The sequence below is a fragment of the Protopterus annectens genome, chromosome 12.part0 (assembly GCF_019279795.1).
Source record: "Protopterus annectens isolate FY-2018-M chromosome 12.part0, PAN1.0, whole genome shotgun sequence".
Classification (NCBI taxonomy): Eukaryota; Metazoa; Chordata; order Ceratodontiformes; family Protopteridae; genus Protopterus; species Protopterus annectens.
In genome coordinates, this window is record NC_056746.1 from 137,751,478 (window position 1) to 137,778,089 (window position 26,612).

The following is a 26,612-nucleotide window of genomic DNA, read 5'->3' on the forward strand; positions in this document are numbered from 1 at the left end:
GTTCATATCTGAGATTTTCTTGGTTAGGAAGAACTATGGTCTTTCTAACTGGGTAATGTGCTTAGACACATGCAAGCAAAAGTTGGCACTGCAATTTATTAGGAGATGTATGGGAGCGTTGGCAATATATTTGATGGAACTGGAAGATATGGCTTCAGTAATTAATTGGGCCAGGCAAAATTACTTCTCCAACATTAGGTGACACATGGTGGTCAAATAAGAGTTCATAGTCTAAGAACATGTGCAGACCCCTAGTAGTAATATCAGCTTTGAAGGAGTATCTTATGTTTGAGCCCATGGTCATGACATTAGGTACCAATGTAGTTTAGACCCTCCTGCAGGATATGGGAGTCAGCTGGAAAGTTAAAGACAGCACCAAGTTTGCAGTGAAACTTCCTGAGCCACAGACCTCTGATATGATTAGAAATGTATGTACCAAAGAGGAACTGACTCAATACAAAGCCCTGTGGGACACCACTATATGTCTTTTTAGAGAAGTGTGTCATTAGACGTACCTACCCAATAAGGAGCCCTGTGGGATACCACTAATGACAAGTAGTTTTAGAGAAGTGTGCTGTCAAACTCTGTTCTGTCAGTGAGGTAACTTGCTATCCAACAGGTTACATTGGGGAATATTCATGCAGGTGAGCCTTTCAACACCAGTGTGTGGGGAAACCAACAACAGCCTTAGCTAGATCCAGGTAGGCAGTTTGCACCGATGGCCATTATCCAATACTTCACCCTTCCTTTTAAAGAAGTCTGCCAGATTCAAAGGACAGGACCTACCTACAAAACCAAACTGAGGGACTGCATATTACTGATCTCATTATTTATGATTTCTATTATAAAATGCTCCACAGCTTTATAGACAATGCTAGTAAGACTAACTGGTCTACAGTTCATAGGGTTAGTGGTATGGAATTTTTTCTGTAGGGGCATCAAGTGGCTTTTCTCCAAGACTCATGCATATACTCAGTGGAAAGGTTAAGATCGAATAGGTTGGGTACGGAAATTAATTATTTTATTTATTATTTAATGAAATTTGTTAACTGGGTTAGTCCAACTGGGTTATTGTCCCATTTTCAGTGGAGACCCGAGGAGAAAAGCTCCAGCAAATACAACATATGATCACAGAACAAGAAAAAACAAGTAGTATTACAAACAACAATAGCAAACAATAGAAATAAACATCTACATGTGTAGAAATAAACAACCATATTTTTTGTTTCTTTGAAAAAATTAAATTCTTAGTTGCTGAACAGATGGGGAAAGTCAAGAGTGATAGTAGGATGTAATGAGAGAGAGATGAGTGTGGGAGGAGGGGAGAGCTAAGTAGGGTCATAGCAGGGACAGGTTCTGGAATTGAGTAAATGTGTCTTCAGTTCTTTTTTAAATAGTGGAGTATGAGAGATAGAGTGTATATCAAGGGGAAGTTTATTCCAAGCTTGGGCCATGGAATGCTTGTAGAGTTGCTTACCAACAGACTTGTTAGGGTGGTAGACATCAAGCAATTGCTGATTTGAGGTGCGGAGAGATCGAAAAGGGGTATAGATGGAAACAAGGAGGGATAGGGAAGGACAGCAGGAGGGTTTAAACAGCATATAGTGCAGCATGTGAAATTGGTAGAGATGAAGTAATTGTGGGAGTTCCAGCCATTGTAGAGACTTTTAAGGCAATACAGTGGTGTGTGTTGTTTGGGCAGTTAGTAATGAATATGGCTATTTTGTGGTAGGTTTGTTGAAGTTTGTTCAGGGTAGTAGTTTGAATATTTGTGAGAACTGGGGCAGCATAGAGGAGAGAGGGGAGGAGAAGTGCTTGTCCAAGGGTGAGTCTAGCCTCAGGAGTGAGGTATTTTCTGTTCCGATATAGGAGACCAAGTTTTTGATGGGTTTTCTTTATGCATTGCTGTATATGCTGATTGAATTTTAGTTCATCGTCAATGATAACCCCTAAGAGTTTAGTGTGGGTGCCAGGATGGATGGCTGTATTATTACAAGATTTAACGACAAAGGAAGATCTATGTTGAGCAAGAGAATGGGGGAGGAAGAGCAAGAGTTTGTTTTTTTGGGGATTTAGGATTAGTAAGTTTTTTGAAAGCCATTGTTCGGTGGAGAGTAGAGCTTTTTGGGTTAGAGTGTGTAGGTCAGAGATGTTGTCGGTTGTAGAAATAATAGTGGAGTCATCAGCGTATTGAATGAGAGACGAATTATTGCAAGAGGTGAAGAGATTATTAGTGAAGATATTGAATAAAAGGGGGCATAAGATGGAACCTTGTGGAACCCCAGTAGAGATAGGCAGGAAAGGAGAATATGAGGAGAGCCATTTGACAGATTGTTGGCGTCCAGATAGATAGCTAGTGAACCAGCTGAGGGTGGAGGAGGATAGGTGAAAGTTTGCAAGTTTAGATAGAAGTAAAGGATGGGATACAGTATCAAAAGCTTTGGAGAGGTCTAGAAAGAGACAGGAAGTAGGTTTATTATTGTCCAGGGATTCTGCAATGGTGTGGGTGAAGGAGAGTAGAGCAGTAGTAGTGCTATGATAGGGGCAGAAACCATGTTTAATAGGGGTGAGTAAGTTGTGATTGAGAAGGTGGTTTAGAAGCTGAGTATGGATACATTTTTCTAGGATCTTAGATAGGGGGGATAGAATGGCAATAGGTCGATAGTTGGTAGGATCAGTAGAGTTGCCTCCCTTATGGAGAGGGGTGGTGTAGAAAGATTTCCAAAGAGTAGGAACAGTAGATTCTAGCATGGATCTATTAATTAATGTAGTCACAGCGTAGGCAATAAGAGTCAGCTGCAAGTTTGAGGAAGGTGGGAGGTAATTTATCAGTAGAGAGAGAGCAGGGTTTGAGTTTGAGCAGTAGAGATTTGATGTAAGAAGTGGGAAGTGGCTGGAAGGAGAAAAAAGTGTTATTGGGGCTGGGTGTTGGATCAGGTAAGGAGTAGGAGTTAGTTTGAGAAGGTAGGAGGTTTTGGATGGAGGAGATGAAGTGGGAATTTAGTAGGGTAGCTGTTTCCTCTGGAGTCGAGTTTGGGTAGGGGGAAGGGTTAGAGGGAGAGCCTGGGTAAAGGATGCTATTTAGTGTAGACCAGAATTTACGGGGGTTAGATCTATGTTTATGCTGGCCTGAGCTATAAAATGATTTTTTTGTCTTTAATTGTCTGTTTTTTGACAATATTACGTAGTTGTCTGTATTTGAGAAGATGAGGCGTTTGTTTAGTTTTGATCCAGGCTTTCCAGACACACTGTTTCATGATGGTCTTAGTTTGTTTTGAAAGCCAGGGGGCAGGATTAGATTTCACTCTGATCATTCTAGAGGGAGCAAGGGAGTCCAGGACATTTAGGAAGATGCTATTAAAAGTGTCAACAGCATCATTCAGGGGAAGTTGTTTAAGGATGGACCAGTCAATGTTTTGCAGTAGTGAGTTAAATTGAGAAGAGTTAAATGAGGATAGTTTCCGACAATCTCTAAAGAGGTGGAGTTTAGGAGTGTGAGGGTCATATCTTAGGATAGAGGTAGGGAGATGGTCACTGAGGGAGTCTGGTAGGGTTTTGGGCTGGTGGTAATGTTGAGGGGAGTTAGTAGGAATCCAGTCTATAGTGGAGCTGGCGGTAGAGTTTTTGTGGAAACGAGTGGGGGTAGAAATTAGTTGGTGGAAACCATGAAGGTGAATACTGAGTGAGGGAGAGTCAGTAGAAAGTTTAGACCAGTCTACATTGACATCCCCAAGGATGAGTGTTTCATAAGGTATATTGAGATATAACCAGGATAGTATGTTTTCGAGAATGGGTATATTGTTGCCAGGAGGAATATAGATGGAAGCTACATAAAGTTTTTTGTGAGGATTTAGATGGAGGATAAGAATGAGTAGTTCAGCAGGATGGAAGCTAGGAATAGGTGTGGGGTAAGGTGAAAGGTTAAGGCTGTTAGAGTACAGGATGGCTACACCACCTCCTTTCTTTGATGTTCTATCAGAGTGGTAGATGTTGTAACCAGGGGGGGGGGATATTTCACTGTTTGAGATATGAGGCTTGAGCCATGTTTTGGATAGGGATAGGATGTGAGGGGTGTTGTAAGCTATCCAAGAGTGTAGATCAGTAATTTTATTTGCTAGGCTTTGAATGTTTAGTGAATAAAAAGTTAGGTGTTTGCGAGGTTTTGGGTATTGGGACTGAGGTTGTATATCTGATTGGTTGTTGGAAGAGGGTCGAGAGCAGTAGGTAGTTAAGGTGGATGAAGGGGGGAGAGGGGCCAGGGTTGGGATGGATGTCTCCAGAGGAGAGTAAATGTTTATAGAGAAAAGTGCCTAATGTAAACAGTAGATAGTATTTGGGAGGTCTGTATTTAATCCTACTGGATGGTTTGAGAATTTGAAGTATGTGTCTTTTGTACAGAGTTATGGGGTAGAGTTAAATAGGTCTGAAGAGATGGAAAAAGAAAATGAAGTTGGAAAGTTGTAGTGTGAGTGTGAGGTAGGGGAACAAAAGAATGGATTTGAGACGTAAGAGTGATAGGAGGTAGTAATAGAGAGTATAGTGACTAATGTTGCAGATATAAGTAGATGCAGCATGATGAGAGGTTTGGTTAAGGAGGGAAGGGGGTAATTGTAAGAAATAATATAAAGTAGGTGAGTATGCTAAGTTTGATTTGGTGTTGGATTGTGGGAGTGGTAATAGACAGGGCGTGGATTTGTAGGAGATGGCTGGGCAGGAAAGGGATGGGAATAACAGGTGATTATGTTAAGTGTGATTGGCTGTTGGATTGTGGGAGTGGTGCTAGACAGGAAGTGAATTTGTAGTGGATGGCTGGACAGGAAGGGGAGGGATGCTTAAGTATAAAAGAAATTGTACAGGAGGTGGGTGGGAATGGGGGTAGGGTAGGGGAGCGAACGGAGCAGGGCTACACCCAAAAAGAAATTCTGATGAAAAAACAATCAAAGAAAACAGAAAGAAAGGGAGAGGAAAGTGTGTAGGGTTCTAGCAAAAGCAGAGATAGTGGGCCTGAGATTAGGACAGCAGGAGGTAGGAAGGAAGGCACAAGTCTAGAGATGTAAGGAAGAGCAGGGTAGGAAAGGTATAGGGAGTTATTAGAATATCTTACTGTGGTAGATAGGAGAACAAGCAGGCTAAAGGAGGAGTGGGTAAAGAGCAAAAGAACAGTTCAGAAAGGAGGTATGAGTTACAGTGGAAAGTGAGCAGGCAGATAAGAAGAGAAATGGGTATGGAGAAATTAATAGTTCAGAAAGGAGGTAAGGATTAACAGTGGAGAGGAGTAGGGCGGAGAGGGGGGTAGGAAGACTGAGGGATGTTAAGGTAAGAGTTGGAGGAAGAGGTAGATGAGAGGGGAGCGGTCAGCGGGTGTACTGCAGCCAACACAGGGGTAGGCCAGAGATTATAGGCAGCAAATATAATCTTCAGGTGAGCAATGCTTAGGTAAAATTCCGCTAAGGAAGGAACAAACAGCAGATGTTTGGCAGAAGGTGGTTTTCCAGTGAGTTTGGGCCTGAAGTAGAGTCTAGAAAACACAGGTAGCAATTAGGTAAACCTGAAAACATAAAAATAAGACAAGTGAGTTGCATGGGGCAATGGGAAAAGGGTTTAGAAGAGTAACTGAGTAGTGGGACAGTAGAAGTGAGTGTAAGGTAGGATAGGGTGAGTGTAGATAAGAGTGGTGGTAGGGGGTTGATGTGTGAAATGAGTGTGGAGGGGGCAGTGAGACAAAATATACAGCTAACAGACACCCAAAGCAGACAGCTAACAGACACCCAAAGCAGACACCCAAGCAGCCGCTACCCCAAAACAAAACACGTGCAACACATATCTCACAAAGCCAGTGTGCCAAACAGTCACAGCCCTTAAGACTAAACAACACACCTGATACACTTGTAATAGGTGACTCTATCATCAGGCACACTGACGTCCCGCTCACCAGGCTGAACAAGGAGAGGGTCACGGTGAGCAGCCTGTCGGGTGCTAGGATCCGCCACATAACACAAGCACTCAGGTCACTCCAAGGCAAGTACAAATATGACTCAGTCATTGTCCATGCTGGTGTGAATGACCTGAGACGCACCTCCCTGGACTACATGAAAAGAGACATAAAGGAGCTCTCTGAGCATGTAGCCCAGGCCGGTATGACCCTGACCTTGAGTAGCATCTTACCCTCACCAAGAATGATGCCACAATATGAAGACAAGATGATCAATTTCAACAATTGGCTTAAGTACTGGTGTCATTTAAAGGGGATCCAATGCCTGTCAGCTTGGGATGATATGCTCGACAAGCCACGATGCTTCGCTAGGGACGGCTTGCACCTGTCACCCTGGGCTTTCGGATATTGGCAAAGGCTCTTGCTACCCCATAGTGCCTTTTTAGGCAAGGCTCAAAAGACAAACCCACCTCCATAGGTATCACAAGGGATAAGAAACTAAGAGTAATGCTACTCAACGCCAGAAGTCTAAACCTCAAGATGCACGACTCAAACTCTCCTTAGCATGGAGAACATCGATATCTGTGCAGTAACAGAAACCTGGTTCAGGGCTCCCGAGAGCACCCCAGCACTACCAGGTTTTACCTCATACCATGCTTTTCGCCCCAAAACTTGGACCGAACCACAAAAGGAGGGGAGTATCGATATTCATCAAAGATACCCACACCTCCAGGTTGGTGGCAAAGCACAAGCATCAGAGACTATCCATGTGCAACTAACAGTGGGTAAAACTGCCTTCCAGTTTATAGCCTGCTACAGACCACCCTCCCAAACCCAGGAACCCCACTCGGCCTTCCTGAGAACACTGGAAAATATGAAGGTCTCTCCAAACACCATTATATTGGGCGACTTCAACTACCCAAACATAGACTGGGAGCATTACTCTAGCTCCAACACCCTAGCCCAAAGGTTCCTAGAATTTATAAACTCAAATGCTATGGAACAACTTGTTACCACTCCCACAAGAGGGGAAAACATACTGGACCTGATCATCACCAACATGGGGACTCTATGCTCCAGACCAGAAGTGTGTCCCTCACTGGTAAGATCAGACCATAAACTAATCTCACTGGATATTCACATCCCGACCCCACCCCCTGCCCAGAAAACCACAGTGAAAAACTTCTCTAAAGCAAATTTTACACTCCTCAAAATTGAGGTGGAATCCTTCAAAGCCCCCGGGCCTGTGGAAAATACAGCCCAGACCGCAGAATCCTTTATAAACGCATTCTATGAACACCTTCAGGAATGCATGGATCATGCGATCCCAAATAAAACCAAGACCCAATCCTCCAAAGGCAGACGTCCTGTCTGGTGGACCCCAGCCATAAACAAACTATACAATAGAAGGAGGAAGCTACTAAATGATAAAGCAAAATCCCAAAAAGGAAGGCATCACTGATCAGTATTAGCAAAAAACTACGGGCACACATAAAATTGTCTAAGGCCAGCTTCGAGAGAAAAATTGCACAGGATACTAAGGATAATCACAAGGCTTTCTTTAGTTATGTTAGGAACCTGGGTGGTAATTCCCAGATATGCTCAGAATTAGTCCAAAATGACAAAAAATACACCGAACCCACAGACATTGCCAACATCCTAGCTGACAGGTTCAGTGCAAACTCCCCCCCCCCCACCAAAAGGGCAAATATCTATCCCAGCAGAGTGCTGCCCCCTGACATCTCAGATGCTCAGGTAAGAGCCGCCCTCTCCAAAGCAAAAACACAGCATCAATGGGACCAGATGGTGTCCCGGCTGCGCCTACATGAACTCAAAGAAGAGCTAAACCCAAACATAAAACTACTGTTCAATCTCAGCCTTACTACAGGATATGTGCCCAAAGAGTGGCGCACAGCAACAGTGGTCCCTCTCCATAAAGGTGGTGCCTCGACGGATCCTGGAAACTATCGCCCCATAAGCCTGACTAGCTTGGTCTGCAAAGCTATGGAAAGGATCATCATGGACCTCATAAATAAAGATATTGGGGACCTACAAACACTGGATCCTACCCAGTTCGGCTTTGTTAAGGGCAGATCCTGCCTCTTAAACCTGGTTGATTTCTTTGAAACAGTCACCAAGGCCATTGACGAGGGAAGGTGGTCCACACAGCCTACCTGGACCTCGCAAAGCCTTCGATACAATACCCCACTGGCATTATAGATAAGCTCACCAGCTTAAATATAAACCCCTATGTCACTAGATGGATTGCAAACTGGCTCAAGGACAGAACCCACATGGTTAGAATTGCTGGAGCCATGTCAGACTCCAAACCAGTTACAAGTGGTGTCCCACAATGCTCAGTCCTGGGACCTCTCTTGTTCGGTATATATTTCTCGGAGGTACAGGCCAACACGGAAGGACTGTGGCTGACCAAGTTCGCAGATGACTGCAAACTGGGTGCCATAATCGACTCTCCAGCCGACACAAGCATCCTCCAAAAGGGCCTCATAGAAACAGACAACTGGTGCCAGTGCCATGGCCTCAAGCTAAATGCCAAAAGTGTATAGTCATCCCTTTGGCAAAAACAAAGTGCCCACAAATTACCACATAGGTGGAAATCCATTAAGTACAGAAGAAGTAATTAGGGACCTGGGGACCCAAGTTGATAGCAATCTCTCATTTGACAAACACGTGGCCAAAGTGGTTAGAAAACATTTTATATAGCCCACCTAATCATGAAGGGATTCACATCTAGATTAGGGGAGGTCATCGTGCCTCTTTACTCATCCCTCATCAGGCCCATAATTGAGTACAATGCCCCTTTGGGATGTACCTTACCAGACACCTGCAGCAACTGGAAAGACCCCAAAAGTACCTCACCAAGAGGATCAAAGGGCTCAAACAGATGCCATATGCTGCCCGGTTAAAGAAACTCCAGCTCTACTCAGTGGCATACCGCCTGTTCAGAGGCGATCTGTGCCTGACGATAAAGCCATGTCCAACCCGCATTAATGGACATGCTGCACCTCAGAAAATCCAAATCCCATCGAGCTACGCCGAGAGACTTGAACCTCAGCACTGAAATAAATAGGACATGCTGGAGGGACAGATTCATAACCCAGAGGCTCCCTTCACTCTGGAATAAAATCCCAGTCCAGGTTAGGCAGAGTCCCTCATTGACTCTCTTCAAGAGGAATCTTGATGAGTGGATGGGAGATCGTAGGTTTACCCCGGGTATCACTTCTGTGTCACTGTTAGATAGAGGCACAGTATACTAACCTCGAAAAAGGGCATAGCAAAATAAATTTAAAATGGGTGGCGAAAGCCAAACACATTCTGGCTAGGCTTATAAATGCCCTAGGGCAGATAGCCTAGTATGAACCTATGAACCTATGAACAGAATAGATTAAAACATTGCAGGAGATGGACCAAGTCACAAAGATTCAGTTATTCCTCATTTAAAACAACAGACGGTTTGCCATGAGTAACAGTAATACATTTAGGGTAGCAGGTAGTCAAAGCACAGAGAGCAGATATTAAGTTAAGGTAATGCACCAGAGCATCGGGTATTATATCTCTAAAACGACCTTTATATTGAAGAACAGTAATATTGTGCATATGTATATGTTTAAATATATTCTAATAAATAAATGAGCATGCAGCTCAGATTGGGCAGATAAAGCAGTAATTAAAGATAGGATTTGTAGTTAAAATTAAAGAAAATGGTGGTAGCTAAAAAAATAGCAGGAACTGGTCAATGTGAGAGAAACACTATGAGGGAGGGACAGGGGGAGGCAGACCAGCACGTAAAAAGACCCGCTGAAAAGGTCTACAAGGGAGTCCTTAAACTCCTAGCATAAAAAACAAGGGTCGATAACCAACTACTTGAAGGTATGACTACAGGGACCAGGCCATCGTCTGATAACACTTGGCTAAGCATTAGCGACAGGGAGTTAGGGCTTAAAAATAAGCAAATACATGACATCCAGCCAGTAGAGGAAACTAATTAAAGTAACTAAAAGATTAGACAGACTAAAATGGTTGGCGACAGTGACAAAATGATAGATGAAGATTAGACAGACTAAAATGGTTGGCGACAGTGACAAAATGATAGATGTAGGGAAAAAAACACATACAGCAGAGGAGAAAAATAGTACATTTAGTGTAATTAAGTTGTAAATAATGAATGTACAGCTTGCTTAAGTCAGAAAAAATTTGGGTATTCAGCTAGCAGTAGTAAATACCTTTCCTGCTTAGCATAAGCATTTCAGTATATGCAACAAGGTATGGCAGGGACAAGGTATAGCAGGCCAACGGTCTCAAAGGGGGTAAAATGAAAGTAAATAAAACAATGCAAAAAAGGGGCAGATAAGATGTAGAGGAGAAGGACAGTTGCAAGTCTGGTGAGGTTATGTTTAGTGCTAAGGGACAACCTGGTTTGCTGATAGAATTCAAAAATTAGTCTCTCTGGTTTTGGTGTGTATTTAGGACCTGTACAGAAAAATATGAAGGAAGGAGACTGATGCAGGGAGATGTTGTACCTAATTTTGTCCCTGTTATTCTATATATATATATATATATATATATATATATATATATATATACATACATATATATATATATATATTTGTTGTTGTTTATTTATTTATTTTTTTAAGCTTTTAAGCATCACCAAGGTTCCCCTGCAGAAGAGCTGAACATCTCAAGGCTTACGACAGCTTTTTGTTTTCTATGAAGGCCTAAGACTTACTGGTCTTATGAAGTAGGTTTCTTCTTAAAAAGATCACGTTTGCAAATTGTCAATGTAAGGTTTACACTAAGAATGAAAAGCCACTGAAAGTAGTAATCTTTATGTGGATTCTGTCTCCTGTAGGCACATTTGATAGTGACCCTTTACCAGCTTCATAAACATCTCCAATATTACAACCAAAAAGGCCACAGCACTCTGGAAACTGACTGAATGAAACCAATAAACCCAGTACCATCTTCTCACTGCAGCAAAAAAAAAAAAAAGAACTGAAGATGGCATGGATTACTCTATTTTCTGATATGTTCTCAGCATTGTGAGGAGCCCGGTCCATATAGGGAGCATTCAAAGCTCTGAAAAATCATGCTGAATGAACACACAACCACCAGTAGATAATTTTAAAGCACATTATAAATAGTAAGGCAAAGGTTCTTGGGATGCCACAAGGATATTGTGGCTGTTTGTCAGGCTAACATGGTCTTCAAAAACCTTACAACACTCTAACTGAGCAAGACCTAAGGTGGGCATCAGAGTGGGCACTCCTCAGTAGTATGACATCAGTACTGCTGGAAGCCCTATAGTCATAACCTCCACAAATGACAGGGGCAATGCCATTCACAAGTAAATCTTCAGAAATAAATCATGCATGTTCAACAGGAGCCATCTATGTTGGTGGGCACCCTAGAAATTATCTGGAAAAAAAAATTGGTTCATCTGTGGATTGACTTTTTTCCCAAAGCAATCTCACTGCCTGCTTCCATGTTGGCTAGAACAACCAGGGTAGCAATTTAATCAATCACTACCTAAACTAGAGGCAGTTTCAACTGGGCCAGAAAAGATATAAAATATCAGGCCACAGTAGGGCTGATGAGGTTCTCTAGGGCCACTCACTTCACCCTACCTGCAAACCTTTCACCAACAACCTTCTTCGTCCATTTTTCTCTTTTTTGGGGGGAGGTTATAGTTCATTTTTAGTGGATTCCTTTAGATCATAACAGATAAACTGATCAGACTGTTCATCTGCTTGGGAAGGGATGGACACCCCTCGTTCCAGACCTAAAAGGTCTACTCATGTGCAAAAAACTGTTAAGTACTTTATCATTAAACTTCTCATAATGTATACAACTAAATACATTGTTATCTTACCAAAATAAAACATTCAATGCAAATAATAAACCAGATTTGGAGGAGGGAGGCTCTCTGTCTCCCAGAGACACATATACCGGTGACTTTTACCGGGGACATCGTTAGACAATGGGGAACATAATCTCCAAAACATCAAATTTAGTGACTAAACACATAATACAGTAATAAGACAGCAGTAGTAAGAGAGCTAAAATATGGAACTTATTTGCCTTGAAGCTTTGTCTGAAAGAGTCAGCAGAACAACTAGGGGAGAGGCTCTTCACTTTTCATGGCATGAAAGGCAACCCATACTGCTTTGGGGACATCTGAATGCTCTTCAAGTTAAGCAGAAAGACTAACATCCACCTTCACAATAAAGCAATGACTCTTAGGCTGTAGATCCCAAGCCAAGTGGATTTGCTGCATTGCCCTTCCAGCTTGTCTCTTGGATTCATGATGTCCGGCCTCCTCTGTAACACCATGTCATTCACTTCCAAGCTCTGTCATGTCAGTGAACCTACACTGAGTGTATGAGTTCTTAGTTTTGGCAGGTTTGATTGGCTTTACATCCATCTTTCACCCAACATAGCTATCCGAGGTAACTCAAGCTGGGCAACTGGACACTGGCCAGCCAATAGCTTATTGTCCCAGGGCTGCTGAACTTTATGGTGGGCACACACTGCCAGTACAGCACCCCTCCCTCCATTAGCATGGATCACTGGTGTAGGTTGGAGTAGGCTGGGTCCTCAGCCCACTTATCACCTGCAAATACCCATGCCCATTTGGTGACATTAGCCAACATGACTGAATCACCTAGAGCCATATTTTATACTGTCAAGTGGCTAGTCCTGCCACGGTGCGCAGTCTGTGATCCTTGCTCTCCTATCTTGAGGATACTGTGTACCACAGTAGATGCCCAAAGTGGTTGATCTGTACCACCATGTAGGGCACCATGTAGAGTCTGCAAAGTCTGTACTGCTGCCCACAGCTCCATTCATTGGTGAGTTTGACATGGAAATACTCAGCATGTTTTTCAGAGGTAGGAGGAACCCCACAGAGGCACAGGGAGAACATGCAAACTCCAAACAGGCATTGGCTGGAGGTCAGGATAGAACCATGTACCTTGTGCATGGGAGGCAAAGTCCTTAACCATTATGCCAATTGGGCATAAATTAAAATGTGCATTTTCTGCAACGTTTGTCTTGATTGGCCTGCCAACGTTTTACTGGTAGGGGTGTATAAATACTTGTCTACTTGGTTGTATACAACAGACAGGAAGATGAGAACACCTTTCCTTACCAACCTGTCATCAGTGGGAGTCCCTTAAGGTTGTTTACTCCTTTTGGCATCTTTTTGGTGGTTCACCAAATAAGAAAATTACCACAAATTTGGGGGGATTATTGTTCCAACATGTCTTCAAATAGAAGTTGCCATTACACTCAAATAGTGCAGTAGAAATTACTTTATTGTGTGTTAAAAAAAAAAAAAAAAGGCAAGCCAAGCTCTGTATTTTTGGAAGACAACTGGACCCACCAGCTGCTGTGCCTGCTGTTGATGAGTAGCAGCAGGAAATTGGCAAAGTATTAAAAGATTTTTTGCAATACATTTTTTTTTTGATATACATACAACTTTCACTGTCCAAAAAGCATGAAAAGTTGTCCATCTTATCCTCTTCGGGGCCCAGAATCATATCAGGGAAGTAATTGCCCCCCTCCCCCATAGAACACTTATTAGAGCAGTTTTAGAATACTGCACCTTGTGTTGTTAACTACTTGATGACGTACACAAAAGTTCCATGCAAAGAGAATTGAAGAGTGTCAAATCTTATATTTTAACCAAAGACTACAGCAACTGTCTCTTTCTGCATCTTACCACCTTTTTAGAGGAATGTTTTAGGTGACTGTCATCTGTTGTTAAATTCAAAAGTCTACTACTCAGGAGGAGGACAGGCTAGAAATGGTGTGGAAACTGTGGTGAGAAAGAGAGGCTTCAGAAGGCAGTGAGAGATGTCATCAAAATTAGTGACAGACGCATGGCAATCAGACTCCAGCCTAATGACAGGATAGCATTTATAATCTCAGCCTATGCCCCACAACAGGGTTGTGACAGTAAACACAGCAGTGCTTTCAGACATCAGCTGCAGGACCTACTAGATAAAGCAAGACAACTGAAACTGGTGTTGAAAATGGGTGATCTGAATGCACATATTGGGACAGACACAACAGAATATGAAGACTGCCTGGGTGCACATGGCTGGGGCAACAGGAATAAAGGAGGAGAGTCTATTCTAGACTTCTATCTGGCAAATGGCTTGATAGTAGCCAACACATGGTACAGAAAGACAGACCGTCACAAGATCACATATAAGAGTGGCCAACATGCAACTCAGGCAGAGTTCCTTCTAGTAAAGATAGGGCACTGAGGCAAAGTCAGTGATTGCAAAGTCATCTCCAGTGAAACAGTCGGCCCACAACAGAAACCACTGGTTGCCATAATCAACAGACTCTAAAGAGACCAAACTTTTAAAAATCCAAGGAGGACTCGGAAGCCACTGCAAGACACACTGAGATCTGAAGAAGTCTTTTTATTCTGTAAAGATGAAAGCACTTACCTGTTTACACTTGATATTAAAGTGCAAACAGATAAGCGCTTTTGTCTTTATACAATAAAAAGATTTCTTCAGACCTCTGTGTATCATGCAGTGGCTTCTGTGCCTTCTTGGACTTTTAAAAGTTTGTTTTTTTTTGTTTTTTTTTACAAGTTCATGCAGTCAAAGGAGACCAGGCTGAAGACATGGAAGCTGACTGGAGAGAATTTAAAATAGCTCAAAGAATTTCTCAGGGCTCTAGCACTCCAAGAGGAGGACGAATGGCAGCACCCTCAAAACAACTACAGAACAGATACGTGGCCCGAGCCACAGGTATGGAAATAAGGCACATAAGGAAAGCTTGTGGTAGAATGCAGAAATCCATCATCAAACGAAAGGAGTGCAGGAAAAAGTGGGAGATCGAAAAGATGGACCAGGCTAGGAAGGAATACTGGTTGGCTAAGAACGGAGTTGCAATAGCAAAGAACAGAGCATCAGAGGCACTCTACCAGCTCCTGGAAAGTGACTCAGTAGGTGGCACAAATAATCTGTCTGGCTTTGCCTTGTAACATGATAAAGATAAAGAAAATAGTCAGACACCCATCATAAAGGATGCCAGCAAGCAACAACCTGCTCAGCAGTCCATAGGACATCAAAGGTAGACATGAGGAATACTCCTAGCAGCTTCTGAATGAAGAAAACCCCACAGAAGATGCACTGCCCCACACACAGCCTACATCGAGAGAAGAGGAGGAGCCCACTACAGAAGCAGTAAGAACAGCAGTACGGAAAATGAAGTCAGGGAAAGCAGCAGGTTCAGATGAGGACACAGCAGATATGATAAAGATTCTGGGTAAGAGAGGGGAGAAACAGTTCCTGAAGGCACTTACAGCAGTGCAGACAGAAAGGCAAATCCCTTACAAACTTATCAGAAACCTTGCCTCCAACCTCCCCCATCCTACATATCCAAACAGCATGTCATTAAAGCCTTGTCTAAGGCAAAAAAACACAACCTCTATGGGATGAGACAGTATCCCAGGCTGTCTTCTAAATAAACATACTCAAGGCAGTACAAGAACAAAGGGGAAATCCACAACTGTGGGCATTACAGAAGTATCAAACTCCTGTCACATTGCATGAAAGTTCTGGAGAGGAGGGTGACTGACAAAATGAATATGCAGACTAGTAGAAAATAAAGATGGGAAATGAGCAGTTCAGCTTCAGATCAAGATGCAGCACAACTGTTCCAATGTTTGCAGTGAGACACACAGTTGAAAAAAAGCTAGAGATGAGGAGAGAGTCCAATGGGCATTCCAAGACTTGGAGAAAGCATATGACAAGGTCTCATGAAAAGTATAGTTGTGTACACTTACCATGTAGAAGTTCAAGTGTATTCACTCTGTTGCAGTCCTAACTTATGGGATTTCCTGCTGTGGAAGCCCTTGGTTGGCCCAACTACCAGAATAAAAATCTCCCTCCTCCAAGGCTGGCAGATGTCCTATCCTGACGTGAATACGCTTGGGTATAAACAGAGCCAGCCGACGCTATGATATCAGTTTTTACTTGCCCTCTAGAAAGTAGGCACCCTCAAGGATGAACCCTAAAGCAAGGGTCAAAAGTTAAAAAAAAAGTCCTGCAGGGAAAACACCCAGGGGGTCCTCTGGCTAGTGAAGATAGACGCAGACTACTACTGTAGGCAAAAGGGGAAGGAGGGACGGAAAGAAAACTGCAACAGTGAATACACTTGAAAATCTACATTTATGATAAGTGTACACGACTTTACTATGTTCTTCATGTTTCACTGTTGCAGTCCTGACTTGGGGGATGACTCCCAAAGATGAGAAGAGAGTGGAAGGAAGATTTTGGGGAAGACAGGATGCCTTGCAAGTTGGCAGTGGTAAAATCTGTGCTACACTTGGAAAAGACTGATAAGTGGTAGTGTGTGGTAAAGGTATGCACACATGATCAGGTAGCAGCTTTCCAAAATGTCCTTGGTAGGGACTCCCTTTAGAAAAGCAGCAGTGGTAGCAGTGGCCCTAGAAGAGCCAGTCCCGACAGCTTCAGGTGGCTTTTTACCATAATGGCTGTAACAAAAGGAAATACAGTGAGAGATCCACTTGCAGATAGTCTGTTTGGAAACTGGTTTCCCTTCAGAGTCAGTGGCAAAGGACACAAAAAGTTGGTCTGATTTTCTGAAAGATTTAGTTCTGTCAAGATAGTAGCGGAGTTGTCTGTGCACATCCTAAGGAGTGAAGGATTCTCTCCCCCTGGTTCTGAGGCATAGGGAAGAAGGTGGGCAAATGTATGGCTTTATTGAAGGATGTGTCCATAACCACCATGAGCATAAAGGATGGGTTAAGTCCTGACTGATACTCTGGGTGGAATATAAGAAATGGTTCCACTGCCATGGGATCTTGCAGCTCAGAGATAACTCCTAGCTGAGATGACAGCAAGTAAGCCAGTCAAACAGCAGTCTTACAGGTGAAGAATTTTAATTCAGCAGAAGCTGCTGGTTCAAAGATTGGTAGTGTCAACCTTCCTAGAAAAAAAACTAAGGTCCAATGGAGGTGTGGCTTGTCTCCTGGGAGGTCTGGTGTGAATCACTTCCCTAAAGAATTGTTTTATCGAGGGTGGGAAAAGATCGGAGGAAGAATAGGGATGTTGGCTGATAAGGAAGAGGAGTGAATTTTGATACAGGCCTTTGTCCACCAGGGTAGCCAGGTAATCTAAAATGGCAGAGATACTAGCTGTGTTAGGACTGAGGCCTTGCTACTGACACCAAATGAAGACTCTTTTTTACTTGGCCGAGTATGATTTTCTAGTACTAGGCCTTCTAGCCTCTTTGTGAATGTTTTGAGCTTGCCTGCTTAAAGTAAGCTCGGGGGAGTATGTTGGGGAATTATCCAGGCTGAGAGTTTGAGAGTCTGCAGGTTGGGATGCACAAACCTCCCCTTGTCCTGAGTCAGAAGGTCCACCTTTCTGAGGTAACTGACACGGATTTTCATTGGTTAAACTTAGTAGCAGAGGATACCAGTGCTGCCTGGGCTAGTCTGGGGCTATCAGAATAACCCTTGGACCTTCTTATCTGATTTTTAGGAGGAACCGTGAAAGAGGAGGCAGGGGAGGAAATGCATAAAGGAAAAGGTGGCTCCAAAGGAAGGAGAAAGTATATGTCCTTCAAGGCTGTGGGTAGTTTGCTCCTGGAACATAATCTTTTCAGTTGAGCATTTTCTTTGGTGGAAGAGGTCTATTTGCAGTGATCCCCATTTCTGGACTATGCTGAGAAATGTTTCCTGAAGCAGGTACTACTCATGGGGATACATCAAGTTCCTGCTGAGATGATATGCTAGAGTGTTTTGAGTCCCTGGGAGATACTGCGCCATGAGGTGCAACCCCCAGAGAGTGAGCAGTCTTCCAGACCTGCATAGTTAGTCAAAGAGGGTAACAGTGAGTGCCTCCTTGTTTGTTTATGTACCACATGACTGTGGTGATGTTTGTTTTGACTAGCAGGACCCCTGGCTTCCCTGTTATTTGAAGGCTACTTTGCCCTTTTGAACTGCCATCAGTTCTTTCCAATTTATGTGCTTGTGTCTGAACTGATTTTCCCATCTGACTTGGGATTGAAGGTGTTGGAAATGAGCCCCCCAGGCTGTCCCTGAAGCATCTGTGGTTAAAGTGTGTCCCTAAGGGGTGAACTTGAAGGGGAGACCCAGGTTCTGTGCACATGCCAGTGTACACCATGCAAATTTCTCTTTGAGGCAAGGAATCAGATGAATTTCTGTCTCCAGGGACTATAAGTGCGGGCACCACAGATTACTGATGTACCACTAGAGTTTCTTCATGTGTAGCCTGGTCAGAGGAATCATGAGGATAACAAGATGCCATGTAGCTTAATGCTCTGAGGAGTTCCCTAGCTCAGAAGCACTGTCTCTGTATGTTTTGGAAGTAGTGAGTCAAGTAAGAAAACTTTTCTAGAGGGAGGAAGGCCTTTTGAAGGGAGGAATCCAGAACAGCCCCTAGGAAAACTATCCTGGTGGATGGGTCTTTGCTGGATTTGTGAAGATTTACAGTGAACCCTAAGGAGGTCCTGAGTGAAGGCTAGTTCCTTGAGAAGCTTTGACCAGTTTGTGGCCTGAATGAGGCAGTCATCTTGACAGTGGAAAATCTGGATCCCTCTTGTTCTGCAGAAGGAGATCACAGGAGCTAAAAACTTTGTGAAGACCCTGGGAGCAGTAGACAAGCCAAAGGGCAGTGTAAAAAATTGAAAGCAACTATTATCCACTTTAAAATTAAGAAAACATCGGCATGACTTCTCTACAGGAACATGCAAGTAAGTCTAAGGTGAAAATTAAGGCCTGAGGGGTTATCATGGGAAGAGGTTTTTGAAGTCTCAACACTTTTAGTTTTGGTACCAGCAGGGACTGATTGAGGGTGGACAGATCTAGACCAGGGCACCAAGAGCCTTCCTTTTGGGGAGCCAGGAAAAGTCTGGAATGGAACCCTTTCCCCATTTGGTGTTCTGGCACTGGTTCAGCCCTGTAAGCATAGGCTTTGAATCTGAGAAAGGGCCTCTGCTCTTTGATTTTGTGGAATATCCAGGAAACCTGAGTATCTTAATGAATCTTTGAAAGTGTGCTTGTAACCGTCTCAGATAACTTTCAGAACCCACTTGTCCAAAGTAATGAGGGACCAGTTTTCTTGGAACAGAGACAGTCTTCCTCCTATCTTTTCTCTAGAGGAAATAAGAGTCATTGCTACTTTCCACCAGGGTCCGGTGGGCTAAAATTCCCCTGCCTGGGGAATCCTGAGGAACACTGCCTGGGCCTTTATGACTGAAGCTGCAATTGAGGCCTTTCCCTCCAGGGCTTCTTTTGGCCGCTTTTTGATTGAGAGGGAAAGGACCCGAGTTTAGTGGGAAAATTTCTACTAAACCTTGGAGGCTGAACCTGGAAGTCCTTGACCGTTTGCATAGCTTTTGCTTTATCTTCTATTTTTTGAGCACAGCCTAGCTTTTGGCCCAAAGAGGAAGTACTTATCCGGGGTGCATCTAGAAGATTGGATTTGACATGGTCTGGTAGGATCTGTTTCCTAAGCCAAGCATGTCTTCTAATGACAGAACCAGATACAGCAGCTCGGCTACAGGCCTTCATAGCATCGTAGCCACAGTGTAATGAGTGTCTAACCGCCTGGCAGCAGAAATGGCAAAGTTCCAACAATTCCTTGGAAATGTTCTTGTCCTCAAGGGAGGATTATCTTTTTCTTCATTTTATCTAAAATACTTTGACAGTTTCACATGATAAAATACCAACAGCTAAGGGCCCTCATGGCTAGGCTAGCAGAAGCAAACACTTTTTTACCAAACCTATCAAGGCCCCTGCTTTGTCAGCAGGTAAATGTTTCTAAGAGCTGGCTCTTGCTCCCTTGGGGCCTGGAGTGACAACCTCTGGATCAGCACAGGGCTTTTTGAAGAGGTATTTATGTGAGTTCCAGCACCCTGTAAAACCTGTCTGGTTTTTGAGGGGCTGGAGGTAGAGAATCTGGATTCAGAGAACACTCCATAAAAAGATACTCTACCACCTCCAATACAGGAGGAATAAACAAAGGTTTTGTGTTCCAGGTGGCCATGGAACTCCCAAACCCTTTTTTAGATTGTAGGTATTCCTGTACCTCCCCAATGGAAATGTCCCCTCATGGCATGGACTGTTTCCTCAAAGTGATGTCTTCAGAGGGAAAAGGTGAACACAGATTGTCTTCAGAATCTGAATCTTCAAAAGAAGTAAGGAAGGGTCCTTCGTCAAAGACAGACGACTCCTGATCAGAATCATCATCTGAATCAGGAGGTTCAGAGAAAACTTCAGGGGCAGGATCTCTCTTCCTTTTCCCTGGGGAAGACTCCAAAGGGGGTTGCCTAACTCTTACTAAAGAGATATGGTATTCAGCTAAAATGACCAGGTCTTGCTGATATCCTAGTGCATGGGAGCCAGTAGGCCTAGACATAGAACCTGAAGTAGAACTCTTCTTAAAGGTAGCTTTGGCCTTTAGCTTAGGTACGTCCACAATCCTGATGCCATTCTCTTTGTAAGGAAGAACAGATGCAAGCTAATGCCTAGAAGGAATGTCGCCAAGTAAAACATTGCTCACTGGAAGCAGAGGTCTGTTGAGTGACTCCTAACCCAACCAATGAACTGAAAGCCAAGGCCCATGTAGAAGGTGAGGGACCCAATGGCATGTCAGACTACATAAGGTTCTCAACAGAGGCCTGGGCTACCACCTCAGTTAGAGAAGGTGGCTGCGGAAGTGCCTCACCTTCCTCAGCGATAATGAGCCTGGGGGGCTGGCAGATGGTAAATGGTTGTCATCCGAGGCCCTATGCTTGGGTCTTTTTTCCTTGCCTTTCCCACGCTTAGGGAGCTCAACCTCAGGATGACTGGTGGATACCATCGGACAATGCGAGGCAGACTAAGATGCCTAGCTAAGATTTTGGCGCTACACCTGACGGCCCTAGAATTGAAACGGGTGCAAAAATGGCAACTAGGGACGTCGTGATCTGGGCCTAGGCATTTGACACAAAACCTATGAAAGTCTCGGTGTGGGATTTGTTTACCACAGAGGAGACAATTGTTAACATTATCTGACATGGGTAGCAAGAAAGAGTTCCCAAATGGGGTACTTGGCTTTAGACAACTTCTTCCTGGTGCGGACTGACATCCTGAAACACTGCTTCGGGCTCCAACAGCAAGAAAAAACTGATGTCATGGCGTCAGCTGGCTCCCTTTATACCCAAGCTTACTGACGTCAGGACAGGATGTCCACCAGCCTTAGGAGGAGGGAGATTTTTAGTCTGGTAGTTGGGTCGGACAAGCTTCCACAGCAGGAAATCACACAAGTCAGGACTGCAACAGTGAAACAAAGAACATCTGATTTAGGCAGTCTTGTAGTGGTTTGAAGCCCAAGAAACATTAGCAGAATTAGTGCAGGCTATATACAAGGAACAAATGACTCGAGTATGAACAGTCTTTGGTCTCAAACAGGGGTTTCCCAGTGAGAGTGGGTGTGCATCACGGATCGGCTCTGAGCCCACTGCTGTCCGAACTGTGATGGATTACTCTTGCTAACAGGTCGGAGGGAACAGATCAACAAAATTGCTGTATACAGACGATGTGGCATTACAAGCAGACTCTGAGCAAGAGCTTCAGTAAAAAATTGAGGAATGGAATGCAAAAACTGAAGGCACATGGGATGAAACGGAGTACAGATGAGACAGTGGTAATGGCAGCAAAATGAAGAAACCAGAATAAGCTGAGAGCTGAGACAGAAGGGAAAACAGTGGAACGGGTTAACAGCTTCAAGCATCTGGGAGGGGTGGTTGAGCAAAAGGGAAGTTTGAATGAAGAGGCCAAAGCTAGAATCAGAGGGGCTGCAGCCAACTGGCATAGTGTGTCAGGTGTAGTGTGTGACATAAGAATGCCAAAGAAGCTGAATGGTAAGCTGTACAAAAACAGTGGTGTGACCAGTACTACTGCATGTTTCAGAAACCCAGTCAATAAAGGCAGAGCAGATGAGGAAGCTAGAGGTGATGGAGATGAAGTGCCTGAGATGGGTGGTAGGATGCACACTGAGAAACAGATGAAGAAATGAGGACATAACAGCAGAAGAACAAAGTAGCTCCAATTGCAGAAAAGATCAAAGAGAACAGATTACAGTGGTTCAAGCACATGTGCAGAAAAGCAGAAGACAACCTGGTGAAGATGATTTGGAAAACTGAGTATCTACAAAAAAGGTGGCTGGATTGAGTGACAGGAAATGTGCGACAGTCAGGGATATGTGTCAAAAAGGCAGGAGTGTGGCAATGAATCTAGATAGATGGTGAGAGTTCACACGACACCCCAACCCCATGTAGAAAATGGGAAAAGGGGAGCTTTTGATGATGATGATCAACTTATGCGTGCCGTCTCAATATACAAAACTGTGACCACACCAACAGAAATATCCTTCCATTCTTCAGGGACTTCTGATGTTCTTGCCGCTGCTTTTCATAATGTTACTGTATCAAACATCTTTTTTTGCTATTTTCCTCAAAGGCCTACATGTTTGGTAGCTGTAATGAGGATCTGGCAATAATGTAAACTACTGCATAAAATTATTTAAAAATGTGTCTAAGGGCAAAAGCTACTGCGGATTAATCATAAATATGTAATAAGAAAGACTGCAGTTCACATGTCTACTTAATGTTCTTACCTCCGCTGATGGTGGCTTCCAGTGAAGGTGGGTAGAAAAGAAGTTCTTTTGATGATGGAGTGACTGTGATCTTCTCTCCAGCCCTTTAAAAAATACAATTGTATTCAGTTTATTTAAATGTACACTTCACCAGATGGCACATGACACTACAACCTACACACAAAAAGTCAGACTTTTCTGTGAGCCCTCTTCAAGAAATAAAAAAGACATCACATTAAAACTGACAGATAACTCAGATAAGTTAACTGATATGATAAAACTGTATCCGTTCTACAAGTCAACAGGCTGGATCATTTACTTCATCAGTCATAATTTGGCACTTTTTTGTCTGAAACTTCCCCACCTAGTATCAGCCTGATGCTCGCCGATGTAATCTCACACATCAGTTATGACTATGCCTGGTCCTAGAGCCTGAGAGTGCACATCAACCAAAAAGTGAACAAAACTTCCTGCAAATCAAGATAAAACAAGGAAGATCTGATATATATATATATATATATATATATACACCTGCTTAATGTAAAGGAAATTCTAAACAACTGAAGCCAAGATGGAAAGGCTAGTTAAGCAGAGGTATGCAATGTAATGGTTACTGGGACCCATCGAGGACCGCTTCATCAAAGGTCAACTTATACAGGAAAAACTGGAAACAGTTGCACACCTTGTTGCTGGCTATGACATACTAACAGCAGACGGACTGTATACTGAAAGGCATAATAATGTAGCAAGACTGTTATATTGGGGATTGTGAAACATTATAATATTGAAGTAGGAGAAAAACACTGGAAACATGAGGCACAAAGCATCGCAGAAAATGATGACGTTTATATCACATGGGCTCATCCACTACCAACAGTTCAAAAAATAGATGCAAGAAAACCAGGTATAGTAATCCATGAAAAGAAGACAAAAGTAGCATTGATTATTGAAATTGCTACAGCCAGTGACTACAGTGTCTTACATACAGAGAGATACAATGTCACATGGGAATCTTAAGGCAATGTTACAACTGCCTCATGTACACAGACAACCCTCTCCTCCTCCCAACAAATTCCAACACATGTGAGAGATGCAACCATATAGCCAAACTGGAGGCTAAGCTCTCTCAACTCAGTGCTGGCGTAACCAGTCAGGAGGAGAAGGAAAAGTACAGTTTTGTACCTACCATAAATGTAGATGTTCGAGTGCTAATACAGCTGCAGTAATCACAGATGGGTTTTCAGCCGTCAGGCGGTCCCTCGGTCGGCCGAATTCCAAAGTCTTGGTCCGGCGTCGGTGGTCGTTGCATACTCTTCTGACGTCAGGAAGGCCAGAGTATATAAGACACAGCCGACGCCATGTTCTTCAGTCTTTCTTGCCCCAGATGTCAGGTGCCCCCAAAAGGAAGGCAATACATAAATAAAGCTAATCCACAAATGTAAGCAAATAAAACATAGTAGGATAACCCAGTCAGGAGGTATGAAGAGGTTTTTTAGACCCCATGGCCTTACCAAGAGGGGAAGGAGGGAGGGAAACCTGTACTGCAGCTGTATTAGCACTCGAACATCTACATTTATGGTAGGTACAAAACTGTACTATGTTCATTGTGCATACAGCTGCAGTAATCACAGATGGGTAGAGTCCCAAAGCTATGCATAGGGTGGTAGGTACTAAGAGGAACTGGGTTGAGCCAGAATGCCCTGCAAAACAGCAGTGGCAAAGCCTGCTCTTGTTCTGGAATATAAGGGCAGATGGTAGTGTTTTGTGAAGGTATGTACAGAACTCCAAGTGGCTGCCTCCAAGATATCCTTAGTAGGCACACCTCTGAGGAAGGCTGTAGAGGTGGCTGTGGCCCTGGTGGAGTGAGATCTGATACCAGTAGGGACAGGTTTCCCATGATGGGAGTAACAAAAACGTATGCAGTGGCCAATCCACTTGGAAATCGTCTGTTTGGTAACTGGTTTCCCTGAAGCCCCTATGGCATAGGACACAAAAAGTTGGTCTGATTTCCTGAAGGACTTTGTTCTGTCCAAATAGTAACGTAGCTGCCTATGGATGTCTAAAGAGTGAAGCGGCCTTTCCCCTTTGTTTTGAGGGTTAGGATAGAAGGTAGGAAGGTGTATGGCTTGGTTTAAGGCTACCCTAGACACCACTTTAGGCATAAAAGATGGGTTGGGAGACCCTCTCCTGATGGAAGATGAGGAAGGGCTGCACCGCCATGAGGGCCTGTAGTTCAGAAACCCTACGAGCTGAAGTGATGGCCAGAAGGAAAGCTGTTTTCCAGGACAAAAATTGTAGATCTGTTGAAGCAGCAGGTTCAAAGGGAGGCAATGTTAATTTTTCTAGTATGTAATTAAGGTCCCAGGCTGGAATTGGTTGTTTCCTTGGAGGTCTTATATTCTTAGCCCCTCTGAGGAACTGGCGTAAGAGTGGGTGTGAGAATAAAGGAGGATCCGTGTTGAATTCTGCAGAAATGGCTGAGGCAGTATTTTGATTGAAGAAAATGAAAGTCCACTGCTCAGTAGTTCAGCTAGGTACTGTAACACCTGAGGCAAGTTCAATTTTCTAGGGTCCTGCCTCTTTTCTCATTCCAACAGCAAAACCGCCCATTTTGGAGTAAGCTTTTCTAGTAGATGGTCTTCTGGCCTCCAAAATGACATCCTGCACCTCCTTGGAGAGTAGAGTTTGATGTGGTGTTAAGGAATCTTCCATGCAGCGAGGTTGAGTGTTTTCAGCTGGCTGTGAAGGGTTTTGTAGTTGTTCTGCGTAGCAGAAGTGGTATTAGAGGCGGGGGCCAGGGAGGAGTATGTGTTAGTCTCCTCAGGAGTGGATACCAGTGTTGCCTTGGCCAGTCTGGAGCAATCAGTATCATCCTCGGATTGTCTGTTCTTGCTTTCAAAAGTACCTTCGGCAGAAGAGGTAGAGGTGGGAATGCATAAACTGTCCATGTTGTCCAACTGAATGAAAGGGCGTCCACTTTCCAGGCCTTTGGATGGTAGGTCCTTGAACAAAACCTTTTCAATTGATGGTTTATGTGGGAGGCAAAAAGATCTATATCTGGCCTCCCCCACGCTTGGACTATCTCCGTAAACACCTGTGGATGAAGCTTCCATTCGTGTGGATCTGTCATATTTCTGCTCAGAGTGTCTGCCAGAGTGTTTTCCATCCCTGGCAAGTACTGTGCTTGAAGTTCGATTTGTCTTTCCAGAGCCAAGTTCCATAGAGTCATGGCTAGTCTGCACAAGGGGTATGAGTGAGTTCCTCCTTGTTTGTTTATGTACCACATTACTGTGGTGTTGTCTGTTCTTATGAGCAATTGCCCTGGATGTAGGAAGTCCTTGAAAGCTGTAATTGCATGTATTACTGCCAGCATTTCTTTTTGATTGATGTGAAGGTGCTTTTCCTTTTGGGACCATCTGCCCTGAATGCACCTGTCCTTCATGTGCCCCAGGTGTAATCTGAGGCGTCTGTGGTTATGACTTGGTTTGCTTGAGGCTTGCAGAATGGGAGGCCTGTGTTTACTTGGCATGCTTGGGCCCACCATAAGAATTCCTTTTGTAGACAGGGAATTATTGGAATAATTGCTTCCAAGCTGTGACTGTGTTGAGACCATAGATTTTTTAGGTACCATTGAAGTTTCCTCATATGCAGCTTTGCACACGGGATTAGAAGAATGCAAGATGCCATGAATCCCAGAGCCTGCAGGATTTTCCTTGCAGTAAGCCTGGTACTTTTTGCTAGTATTTTGAAGTACTGAGATAATTGCCCTTGTTTTTCTGGCGTAGGTATGCCACCTGGGTGTTTGTGTCCAAGCTGGCACCCAGGAAGGTTATTTTCTGAGAAGGTGTTAGCTTTGATTTCTCCTTGTTGATGGTGTATCCCAGAGAAAGCAGTAACCGTGTCACATATGCCAGATGTTCCAGAAGTATATGTTTGCTGTCCGCTTGGATCAGGCAGTCGTCCAGATAAGGGTAAATTTGTATCCCTTGAAGTCTGCAATATGC

The 26,612-nt window shown here is 43.7% G+C and overlaps 1 protein-coding gene across 2 annotated transcripts in view; it reads right to left on the reverse strand.

Moving 5' to 3' along the window:
* The window catches only part of LOC122816397 (nodal modulator 1-like), an 877,949-nt gene that overhangs the window by 384,458 nt on the left and 466,879 nt on the right, over positions 1–26,612 (reverse strand). For both annotated transcript variants that reach the window (XM_044089153.1, XM_044089155.1), the window contains exon 20: positions 22,630–22,712. In XM_044089153.1, coding sequence (XP_043945088.1) covers positions 22,630–22,712 — 83 coding nt within the window. The remainder of the gene's footprint in view (positions 1–22,629; positions 22,713–26,612) is intronic.